This window comes from Rhinatrema bivittatum, chromosome 8 (assembly GCF_901001135.1).
Source record: "Rhinatrema bivittatum chromosome 8, aRhiBiv1.1, whole genome shotgun sequence".
In the NCBI taxonomy this organism is placed as follows: Eukaryota; Metazoa; Chordata; class Amphibia; order Gymnophiona; family Rhinatrematidae; genus Rhinatrema; species Rhinatrema bivittatum.
Genome location: NC_042622.1, coordinates 201,643,564 through 201,656,573, shown reverse-complemented (window position 1 = coordinate 201,656,573; position 13,010 = coordinate 201,643,564). Strand labels below are relative to the sequence as shown.

Sequence of the window (13,010 nt, the reverse complement as noted above, 5' to 3'; positions counted from 1 at the left end):
TAATGTTATCTTGATGTTGACTGGTTGACAAGACACTTGATTTACACTTGTGCTCCTGCACTGCTTAGAACAGATTTTTAATTTGTATTAGCGATACATGGGGTATAACAATGAACAATAAACAATCAGCACATCGAAGTGGTGAAGACTAAAACTGTGAAGGATTTCAAAGGGGCATGGGATAAACACTGTGGATCCCTAAAAGGCTAGAGGATGAGAATAAATAAAAAAGCTAAACCGGCACGGAGCGGCAGTTACCACCCTTAAGAGAAACATGGGTGTAACCTGCATGGAGCGGCAGTTACTACCCTTAAGAGAAACATGGGGGTAACCTGCACGGAGCGGCAGTTGCTATCCTTAAGAGAAGCATGGGGGTAACCTGCACGGAGCGGCAGTTGCTATCCTTAAGAGAAGCAAAGGGGTAACCTGCACGGAGCGGCAGTTGCTATCCTTAAGAGAAGCATGGAGGTGACCTGCACGGAGTGGTGGTTACTACCCTTAAGAGAAACATGGGTGTAACCTGCATGGAGCGGCAGTTACTACCCTTAAGAGAAACATGGGGGTAACCTGCACGGAGCGGCAGTTGCTATCCTTAAGAGAAGCATGGGGGTAACCTGCACGGAGCGGCAGTTGCTATCCTTAAGAGAAGCATGGGGGTAACCTGCACGGAGCGGCAGTTGCTATCCTTAAGAGAAGCAAAGGGGTAACCTGCACGGAGCGGCAGTTGCTATCCTTAAGAGAAGCATGGGGGTAACCTGCACGGAGCGGCAGTTGCTATCCTTAAGAGAAGCATGGGGGTGACCTGCACGGAGTGGCGGTTACTACCCTTAAGAGAAACATGGGTGTAACCTGCATGGAGCGGCAGTTACTACCCTTAAGAGAAACATGGGAGTAACCTGCACGGAGCGGCAGTTGCTATCCTTAAGAGAAGCATGGGGGTAACCTGCACGGAGTGGCAGTTGCTATCCTTAAGAGAAACATGGGTGTAATCTGCATGGAGCGGCAGTTACTACCCTTAAGAGAAACATGGGGGTAACCTGCACGGAGCGGCAGTTGCTATCCTTAAGAGAAGCAAAGGGGTAACCTGCACGGAGCGGCAGTTGCTATCCTTAAGAGAAGCATGGGGGTAACCTGCACGGAGCGGCAGTTGCTATCCTTAAGAGAAGCATGGGGGTAACCTGCACGGAGTGGCGGTTACTACCTGGCGAAGCTTGCTGGGCAGACTGAATGGACCATTTTGGTCTTTTTCTGCCATCATTACTATGTTACTATGTACCTAAAATACATCAAAAGAACAACACAGACTTTCAATTATAGAAAATAAGAATATTAATCATTCTGGCATTTGCACAAAAGATCATGAGGGGGATGCCATTAAATCAATATGTCTTCCACTCTCAACCTATATTCCACCATCAGTTCCCGCCTTTCTAGATATTCAGCAAATTGCCGATTCCTTGGCTCAATACGAGAAACCTGCAATGCTCTGCTGGCGGCTCATGATTTCCAGTTAAGATATTCCATGGGCCACAAGTACTACTCTGTCACAGACCTGTTTTACCCTGTTCCACACTGGGTCTCTTTCGCCTTTATTTATTCTCGCCCAGTAAACTGTACAGCATGATTAAAAAAAAAACAAGAAAAAAAATATTGGGAGTCAATTTAGTTTCTAAGAATTTCTTTGTTACAAAACATTTTCGAAATGGCTGAAGAGCTTCTCCCTATGGGAAGGATGTCTTTCTAAAGTCGGAAATTTCCCAGGTCCTGGAAGAAATTGCCATTACAGAATATTATCGTTCACCTTCAAAAAAATATCATTGCCAAGTCCTATGCTCCTCTGCCTGTTACAAAAACATCTTCCCTAAGTTCTCATGTGTTCTTTTTTTTCTGCACTCAGAACAGCTTTTGTTTGTTATTTTATGATCGTGCTCCCTGTCGAATGATTTTATCGTTGTAAGCAAATTATACATTTCAGGAAATAAATAAATAAATAAATAATCTTAAGCTGATCCGAGCATCACTTGTACAAGAGGAATCCCGAGGATCAGGAAAGGAATCCACCTAGATAGAGGAACACTCTGCACAAGTTCTTATGTGCAGATATTACTCACAAAATTATTGGGGGACTTTGAATATCATTATTAGAGCTAGCCTAATAATAAATGGGATTGGTTAGGCATCTTTCATCCAAACAGGATCAGCCATCTCTGGGCTGGAAAGTCTGAATAACACTTTGGTACTTTTGTCCACAAAAGGAGGACCCAGTTACTTATTGCAACAGCTTCATCAACAGCCAGGCAAACTGAAACCCAGTGAGAAAAGAGTCTCTTATCTAAGGTCCCACGGAGAACAGGATTTCAACTCATGAATCTTCTCAGCTTTCATACTCCTGGCCCTTCACCCCACCGCACTACAATACGTGGAAGCCATTAAATCAAGATTTTACTGTTTGTTTGCAAAAGTACCCTTGAGACATGCAGAGATAACCATAGAGCTGATGGATACAGCAGGCGACTCACCTCCACGTTCTCTGTCACACTGGCAAAGCAACAGGGACCCCTCTGCAAAGCTTTGTCCCGAGTTCAGTTCTGCAGAAGGAAGCAGGAAGCAAAACAAAATGCAGAAATCTTTCTCTCGATATGGAATGAAAGTGGCAGCCTTTAATGTGCAACAAAAAATGGGTCCTTTAATTAAAAAGGAAAAACCCTGCTTCCGCTATAGCCCCAGGCTGCAAAAAGTGTCATCTCAATGCTCTAGCGACTACCTGTCTCTGAGAAAACCTTTATCTTACTCTCACAAGCATTCAGTCAAACATCTGCTAGGGGACAGACTGCAGATTGTGCTGAGGAGGGAGGGAGGAGCTGCCATGGTTTAGATGACTTTCCTGTCTCTCTGCTGAGTTATCTGGCAAAGGTGAGACCAGGTCTGGACCTTTCTTATCCGGAGGAAGCAACCGTTTTCCTCAGAGGCCCTTCAGAATTTTAAATGCGCTTGCCCAGGGCTGGCTGAAAGGTATTAGGCACCCTAGGCGAACCTTCAATCTCGTCCCCCTCCCCCTTCTTCACCTGCCTATTGGCAGCAACTCTGGCACAGCAGCCCCCTCTCTCGCCCCAATCAGCATCCACCTCTCACCATCTGCCAAGGCCTGCATTCCCCCTTCCTTTCCTCCCTGTCCATAGTGCCCTGCATCCCTTCTCTCTAACCCTCTGTCCAGCATCTCTCCTCCGCCAGCATCCTCCTCTTTCTCCCCCTTCACTCCCTGCTCAGTACAGCAGCACCACTCTGATTTCTTTGCCCCCTTTTTGCCTCGCCCAGCACCTCTCTTCATCCCCTAAGAGGTGGCCAACTGTGATCCCTGAGAGCCACAAACAGGCCTGGTTTTTCAAGATGTCCATAATGAATAGGCATGAGATAGATTTGCATTAAATGGAGGCAGGGAAATCACGTATTTATTTATTTATATATAAAAATATTTCTGTTTCACCTGCAATGAATTTGTCAAGCTAGGTGAATTACAATCATAAATAAAAACAATAATAATTACAATATACATTAAAATAAAATGAAATAAAAATATTATAAAAACATAATTAACCGCAAAAACAGTTTTCAAGCAACTGAACAAGCATTTAGAAAAAAATGACATTCTATACCCAACACAACACGGATTCCGAAAACACTTCAGTACAGAGACCCTACTCCTTGCTCTATCTGATACGATTATAAGGGGCTTCGACAAATGTCAATGCTTTATCCTTATCCTTCTTGACTTGTTCACAGCCTTTGATACAATCGACCATAAAAGTTTAATCAGTAGACTATCTGAAATAGGACTCACATCTTTCCTAAGCAATAGATCTTTTCAGGTAAACATCAATAACACCAAATCTGAATCAACCACACTAGAAACAGGAGTCCCCCAGAGATCGGCATTGTCAGCGACACTGTTTAACATCTATCTCCTACCACTATGTCAATTACTTTCCAGTCTCAGCATCACCTACTTTATGTATGCTGATGACATACAACTACTAATTCCAGTCATGGACACACTAGAAAAAACCCTCAAACTGTCAACAACTTACCTAAACACCATTAAATAACTCCTAATTAGTATGAAACTCTGTCTAAACATGGATAAGACTGAATACATCCTACTTGAACGAAAATCCACACTAAACAACCCGACGAATACCAACCACAACGACAAATCAATCATCAAACTAGGTGAAAAAGTGAAAGATCGCAGGATCTGGATTGATCCAGAACTAAATTTCAAAAAACACATTTCCATGAAGATAAAAGAAGGTTTCAACAAACTACTAACTCTAAACACCTAAAACCCCTCCTAAATCCACAAAACTTTAGAACCATTCTACAATCATTGATCTTCACGAGCCTTGATTACTGTAACTCATTTCTATTGGGCCTTCCCAAATCAACCACATGACCACTCCAAATACTGCAGAACGCAGCTGCAAGAATTCTTACCGGCCATAGAAAATCAGAGCACATCATACCTGTCTTAAAAGCCCTTCACTGGCTATCCATCAAAAAAAATGATCGAGTTCAAAGTTCTATCCATATTACACAAGTCAATTTATGGAAAAGAAATTGACTGGCTAAACACTGTAATCCAAATATACACCCCACAGCTCAACATAAGATCAACTAATAAAGCACTACTATCAATACCCACAATCACTTCTGCCAGACTTACATCAATATGGGACAGAGCGATCTCTCTAGAGGGACCAAGCCTATGGAACACTTTCCCAGAAAACTTACGAAAACAGAGCAACTTAAAACTATTTAGAAAACTCCTAAAAACCTGGCTCTTCGAGCAAACATATATAAACTGCATAGGATAAAATTAATTTCTACTAGCACAGATCCACATCCTCCCAAACCCCTCCATCAATTAACATGGACTATTACATTAGATAATAATTCTCTCTCCTCTACTAATTACCCCTGTAATAGTTCAATATACCTACAAATAACTGTTTCCCTTTGCTCTACCTATAATGTTCTCCAATCCATATCCCTCCTAAATTGTTGTTATAATGTATTCAGTTTTTGTTCTATTTTTGATGTAAACAGATGTTATTTCTATAATCCGTTGTGAAGGCCTGTTCTCCAATCTCTGTCCCTCCTAAGTTTTTTGTCATAATGTAATCAGTTTTGCTATGTTTTATGTAACCAGTTGTTATTTCTGTAAACCATTGTGAAGGCTTGCTCCAAACAACGGTATATAAAAACCAACAAGTAAATAAATAAAATAATCATAGTCACTTATTCATTAGGAAATGTCTCACAGAATAGAATGCTCTTCAACTGCTTTCTAAATACTTTAAAATCCTGCACAAGTCGCAAATGCTCAGAAGCATATTCCAAAGAGAAGGGCCAATAATTGATAGGGCTTGTTTACGTGTAGCTTGTAATGTGCTACTCTAAAATCAGGAACCTCCAGAAGGTAAGAACTAGAAGACCACAAAGCTCGAGAAGGAGTCTAATGATGAAACAACTCGGACAAATACTTAGGGGCAACTTAAGGTACTGGTTAGTCCTTGGGGTAGCACAGGTTATGTGAATAGGGTTGTCATCCTTATCACAACCAAATGTTTTAAATCTTCCTTATCAAAGAAAATTTTGCAGATTACAATTACAAAAACAAGGTCAAACCCCCAATGAAATACAACGATATAAAATACGAGCTCACACAAAATCTTCCAGCGTTACATTAAAGTCATACTTATCAATATATTCACAAAACCCGTACCAGAACTGTCACTGCATCTCAAATAGCAACAGTTACTCTACCCAGATGCTAGAAGAATAAATGATTTCAAGACTGGACCTTACCCTCTTTCTCCACACATTTAAGGAATGGTTTTCATACTCTCATTACATCCTAACATGTATTTTAACATGGAAAGTAATGTTCCATGAAAAACACCTTCTAAGCTAATTGTAGCCAACTCTCAAAAGGTGATTTACCCTCAGTTTCCAGTGCAAAGCCATATTTGTTATATAAATGATTTGTTATAGTTACCGAGTTACCTTCTGCTATTGGCTTCTTCATCTCCCCAGTTCCATTACCCTTGTTTTATTGTAACTTTTGCCTTTCCTCTATGTTAATGTTAATATTATAACCCCCTGTTCCTTGTAAACCGATATGATATGATCTATTCTGTATCATGAATGTTGGTATAAAAAAGTACTAAATAAATAAATAAATCTGGGCTAGCGGCCACCAGTAGATCTGTCATCCAATGAGTAGACCCTTTCCTTCCTGGAAGAACACCGGAGACAGGTGAACCTAATAGAATTATTACTGGATCATAGGGTAAAAGGAAACCTGTAAATTTACATATCCAAGATATTACTTATTTCCAATATATTGTTATCAAGAGACAAGCCCACCTCACAATAACAAGAACCTAACCTTCAGGATTTATCAGAAAGCCTCAAACCCATTCTTTGTAGTCTAACCAGTATTTAACCAGAACCAAATCATCAATACAAAAATACATAATTCACATCCTCATAATAACAATTGCCTGTACATGTTCCTTAACTCATACATTATAAAGTAAGTGTATTTTCTCAATTTTTTTCTGATACAAATTGCTTTGCTATGGCCCCCATTGACTCCTGCTGTTGTGTGATTTTTTCCTCATAAGAGGGCTCCACTTATCTATCTCTCTGTTGTATGAGAGTAGTTATCTTACCTCACTCTTCTGATCTGCGGTAGAGATTCTGCTATTGTAAAGTTGCTTTCCTTTTAATTATAGCTCTGAGGCCTGTCTTTCTAAGCTGAGAAGTCAGCCCATTTTATACTTTGTTTGATTGCAGGAGCCACCCTATATGCAAAGCAGAATGATGCTGCCATGCAGCACCTAAAACATTTTCTTTCCAGGATGTCAGCCTTACAATGGGTGTGGCTGACAGCTGGAAATTTGTTACAGTAGATGATTAAAAGTATCAGGCAAACCCTGCTCTGGGACTCTACCTTGACTGTCCCTGTAGCTCCATCAATTTGATACTTGAATTCAGTCCAGTGATAATATGTTTGGGTTTCGTAAACCCTCATAAATGGTCTAACACATCTGTACAGAGGTGGCTGGTCTGCCTGACAATTTAGAATGGAAAAGTTCTACTTTACACTTAAGGAGAACAGATGTTTTACTTATGGTTCACTATTCCATATGAGACAGGCTCACTATTCCACATGAGACAGGCTCACTATTCCACATGAGACAGGCTCACTATTCCATATGAAACAGGCTCATTATTCCACATGAGACAGGCTCACTATTCCATATAAAACAGGCTCAGTATTCCACATGAGACAGGCTCACTATTCCATATGAAACAGGCTCACTATTCCACATAAGACAGGTTCCTGCCTATTGCAGGGTGGGGGGTAGAGAAGGGCGAAGAATCTCTAAGACCCTCCAGTGAGGGAACAATACACTTAAAGTCGCAGTTTCTTGCAACTAAAACTCTACACACTGACGTTATTGTTCTCAAAAGAATATCCTTTTGATTTGAGGTAAAAAGTAGATGAGTGTTTACAATAGCTTAAATTCTATGTGTAATTCACTCCAATAGTAGTGGGTTGGTGGTTAAAATTAGAGTTTGATCCTTCCTCCCTGCATCTCAATTCACAATTTTAGTCTAGTGACAATTTAGGCTTTAAAAAAAATGGGGAAAAGTCTGTTGCCTGTGCAGTACAAGCTCCATTATACACCAGGGTCAATATTCAAAGGCATTTAGCCAAATAACTTGTGAGTTATCCAGCTAAATGCCAACTTCTGAATAATGGGGGCACTTAGCTGGCTAAATTTCAGACAGATAACTCACTATCTGACTAAACTTTAGCTGCATAATGGGGGGCACTTCAGCGCAATCCAGGGCAGAGCTAAGTTATCCAGCAAACTTAGATCTAGATTTATCAAAAGGCTAATTTTCCACAGACATTTATCACAATTGCTACTGCTGGGGAGAGAGAAAGAGAGAGGGAGGGAGGGAAGAAGAGAGAGGCTCACATATAAGTTAACTATTTATACCACCGTAAGAGGGGCCACTAGTAACTCATGGTGAGGTTTGGGGGGGTGGGTTAGGTTTTGAGGGGTAGTTTTACATGCACAGTCAGAGGTACGAACAGCACGGTTGCCATCAGTGAAAATTTTATGTGATTTGGAGGGATGAAAGTTAAAAGAAGAGCTGATTTGTACAATGTACTCTCTACCTAACTTGATGCACTCCCTACCAAACTGCTATCAAGCTAGATAGAGAGTACATTGTACAAATCTACTCTTTTTGTACCTTTATTCACTCCAAATAACAGAAAATCTTCACTGATGTCTACTGTGCTGTTCGTACCTCTGACTGTGCATGTAAAACGGCCCCCTAAAACCTACACCACCAGCAATACCTCACCCTGAGTTCATAATGCCCCCTCTTATAGCTCTCGTTATCTCTCTCTTCCCCTCTCCCTCTCCCAACCAATAAATTAAACTCTTGAAAAGGCATACAAACTGGCCACTATGTATTTAAACATTATTAAGCAACTGCTCACACATCTGAGACTAGTCCTAAACGTTAATAAGACTGAGATAATTGTACTAGATAGAAAAATGAGACAGGACCCCCCTCCGGACATCTCATATGAAAACAATATAACGATTAAACCAACAGATCAGGCCAGAGATCTCGGCATAATAATAGATGCAGAACTCAACCTAAAAAAGCATATCACAGCAAAAATTAAAGAAGGCTATGGTAAACTAATGACACTGAGGCGGCTAAAGCCACTATTAACGGATGAGGATTTTAGAACAGTACTGCAACTTTTAATTTTTTCGAGTATTGATTACTGTAATTCCCTGTTACTAGGGCTACCAGATTCAACAATACGCCCGCTACAAATTTTACAAAACATTGTGGCTAGGATTTTAACTGGGTCAAAAACACTTCACTGGTTACCTATAAGATATCGTATACAGTATAAAGTACTCTGCATCTTACACAAAATCATCTATGGAGAACAAACGGATTGGTTAAATACAGCAATTAGACTACATAAACCCCAGAGAAACCTGAGATCAGCTAATAAAGGTCTTCTAACAATACCATCAGTAAATTCAGCCCATCTTAGGCCTGGATTTTCTATCGGCGCACAGATTACTGAATTCCGCAGTAACGAGGGGTGGGGGCGAAGCGGGGGGTGGTGCTATTGGGTGCACTACTGGCGGCAATAACGGGTCTTATCGCCACCAGTGAAGTTACTGCCGCATCCACCCTGATGCTACCCCGACTCCTCCTCTTCCGGTCCCGACTCCACCCAGACTCCGCCCCTATCAAGCTATCGCACGCGAAAAGGGACTTTTCACGTGTATAAAGTCCCTTTTTGCGTGCGATACCGATAGAAAATGACCCCTTCTGTCAGGTAAGAGAGAGAAGCATCTCCCTGGCTGGCCCAAAACAGTGGAATGAGATGCCTACTGAAATAAGGACCCAAGCAGAGAGAAAATCGTTTAAAAAGAATCTGAAAACCTGCCTTTTTGGAACTGCATTTGGAGGGAGTGACTAAGAGCTATTTTAATACTATTTTCAGTATTTATTTATGTAGTATGAGGCACTTAATTTCTAGCAACTGAGAGTGAGAAATATATAGCATTTACATATTAAGTATTTTAGTGTATTTTTAAATTGCTTTATTATGATTGTATCTTATTGTATTTTATTTGTCTATTGTATTGTATTTTGTCTTATTTACCATATTTTAGGAACAACTGCTCTTTATCTAATTTATTGTTATTTATGTTTTACTTATTTACACATGGAAACCGTTGTGATGGCCAGTCTGAATGACGGTATATAAGAGTTTAATAAATAAAAAATAAATAAACAACCAGAATTTGCAATAAAAATGTTTTTGGCTGCATTTCCATTTACTCTGCCCAAACTTCTCCCGTTTGAATACAAATTTTAAATTTGTATTCAATTTGGGAATTATTAGAAAGGGAATGGTGAATAAAATGGAAAATATCATAATGCCTCTGTATCGTTCCATGGTGAGACCGCACCTTGAATACTGTGCACAATTCTGGTCGCCGCATCTCAAAAAAGATATAGTTGCGATGGAGAAGTTACAGAAAAGGATGATCAAAATGATAAAGGGGATGGAACAGCTCCCCTACGAGGAAAGATTAAAGAGGTTAGGACAGCTTAGAGAAGAGACGGCTGAGGGGGATATGATAGAGGTGTTTAAAATCATGAGAGGTCTAGAACGGGTAAATGTGAATCAGTTATTTACTCTTTTGGATAATAGAAGGAATAGGGGGCACATTTAAAACTAATCGGAGAAAGTTCTTTTGCACTCAACGCACAATTAAACTCTGGAATTTGTTGCCAGAGGATGTGGTTAGTGCAGTTAGTGTAGCTGGGTTTAAAAAAGGATTGGATAAGTTCTTGGAGGAGAAGTCCATTACCTGCTATTAATTAAGTTGACTTAGAAAATTGCCACTGCTATTACTCGCAACAGTAGCATGGTATAGATTTAGTTTTTGGGTACTTGCCAGGTTCTTGTGGCTTGGATTGGCCACTGTTGGAAACAGGATGCTGGGCTTGATGGACCCTTGATCTGACCCAGTATGGCATGTTCTTATGCTCTTATGCATATGCATTTGGCGATGCGGAATTTATTGCATGTGTTATGGCATTATTACTTGCGTTAGGGACCTATCGCCTGCGATAAGGCCCTAACGCAATTTGATAAATGACTCTCTTAGTACCTGATTCACCAAGGGGTTTTCCCATAGACACAAAATGGGAGAAAAGTCTTAATGAATCTGGCCCTTAGCTGGATAACCTTAGGCTTGTCTCAGTGCAGCCCTAAAGTTATCCATCTGGATATGTTGGATAACTTTAGACTTAGCCAGCTGTATTTAAAAGAATATAGCTGGTTAAGCATCACAGTGTGTAAAAAAAAGAAAGCGTACAGTATGAGCCTGTGGCCCAATCCGTAACCCCTGATTTCAACCCGATGGACTCATAAACATCCTTCCTCCCCATCCCCCATAGCCAGCAAGCAATTTATAGAGAAGATACCTAAGCGGGAGAGAATAGGTGAAAATTGTTTTCCTTAAGCTCACGTTACCCACATTCGCCAGCTTCAATGAATAAAAAATATTCGTGTCCTGTTAAAAAAAAATGATACTGAAAAGCTGAATAAACTCCATCTACAATGGCTTTCTGGTAATGCCCCCATCCCTCCACTACCAACCGATGACTAGCCAGGCAAGATAATTTTTTTAATCCATTTACTTGGGTAAATCGCAATTTACATGCATCCATCAGCACTCTGAAGATGGCTTTCCCTCAGTCTTACAAAAGTGCGTGCCTGGCTGCCATAGTGTGGGCACTTTCAGTTGCATTTAGAGGAGGTGCTCCTGCGTGTGTGTGTGTGGGGGGGGGGGGGGGACAGAAAATAACACACGCAGTCAGAATTCTCAAATCTACGCACGTTTATCTCCCACGAGAAACCCACCCGGCACCAAAATCGGGCCGCACAAAGGCCCATGAGCGCGTTGCACCCGGAGCAAACATGGAGGTCAATGCAGGTTTCCCCTTTCAAATTTTGGTGTGTAATCCACGGGTAAAATGTTACCCACAGGCTTTGCAGTTTGAAAATTCCCCCCTTCAGTTTCCTTACGATCATGCATTCCACGATCGCTTGTCTGATCATACAGGCATTGTTGTAGCTATTACCGGCATGTGGAACTGCACTCAATCACACCACCATGTCACATGACAGGAAAGGCCCAGAAGCTTAAAAAAAATGCTTGAACGCTTAGCAGTCAGCACACTGCCTCGTTTGCATAAGCCTCTGAAACACCAAGGTGCTGCTTCATGGGTAATCAATGCAGGAAAAGGAAACAATCATTTAAAATAGTTATTTCCTGGCTAAAAATTAAGCTTTATAAACAGAAGGAAGTTAAAAATTATGCAAAATAGAAAAAAAATCATTCCTCTCTCAGTCCTTTTTGTATACTTGAACTTTGCACATCAAGGAGCCCCATTTTTTTCATAAAGACCGTACCATTCCATAACTAGGAAGTCCCCATCCTCCCAAGTCTCTTATCTCCAGACTCTGAGCTGTGATCTGGGCAATCAGGGCTATTGTTTGGGGGGTTTTTTTTTGACCTGGCAGATTTTCCTTCTGCTCCTTTGGGCCTTGATTGCTGGGATCTGGAAAGACTTCTGGTGCACGGCCTCCAGCTGACTGGACCAGAAAATGAGTTGATAAAAGGGAAAAACATCTCTGGGTAGATGCAAATGAAGGCTCAAGGTTCCAGATCCCAGCCCTGGTTTTGATTGAGCTGGAAGTATAAAGAGGAAGGAGGAAGCTGCCAGGTCCAAAATAATAATAATAAAGTCACCATCGGGTGCCTCCCTCATCACACATATCTGATGACGTGATGATAGACGGCTCCTAGCTGACCTCAAGAACTTCCTTGGGAGGTCAAAGGGACGTTTTCCCCCTCCCCTATCTATAAATGAGATGTTAAAATCCTAAACTACAGATTGGATTTATTGGATTCTTGTTATTTTAATGTATAGTTAGATGTTACCTTAATTATTTCTATGTATTTTATTATGCATTATTATGTACGCCACCTAGTGCTTTTACATCAGGTGACATAGAAATGCTTGAAAAAAACAGAAAGAAATAATCCATTATCACATTATGTTAGTGAAAAGATCATCTAGTCACAACAAGAACTGAATGGTAGGGATTACATTGATAAATTAGACTTATCTGGGCCCTGAGCATGGGAAGTGTTGAACACATGTCCGGAGACTGATTCTAAAAAAGTTGACAAAGATCTTGGAAGAAAGACCAATTACAGTACATGCATCCTAGATCCCTGCACTTCTAGACTAATAAAAATGCTAGGACTGCTTTGTTGGAGTCAATTGCCCTGCTAACAAATTCA

At 40.8% G+C, this 13,010-nt stretch overlaps 1 protein-coding gene across 1 annotated transcript in view; it reads right to left on the bottom strand.

Annotated features, from left to right (window-relative positions):
- The window catches only part of NOS2 (nitric oxide synthase 2), a 47,546-nt gene extending 44,218 nt beyond the window's left edge, over positions 1-3,328 (bottom strand). The window contains exons 1-2 of the mRNA XM_029613535.1: positions 3,133-3,328; positions 2,520-2,588 (exon numbers count right to left, since the gene is read on the bottom strand). Coding sequence (XP_029469395.1) covers positions 2,520-2,588; positions 3,133-3,328 — 265 coding nt within the window. The remainder of the gene's footprint in view (positions 1-2,519; positions 2,589-3,132) is intronic.
- Positions 3,329-13,010: the final 9,682 nt, after the last annotated feature.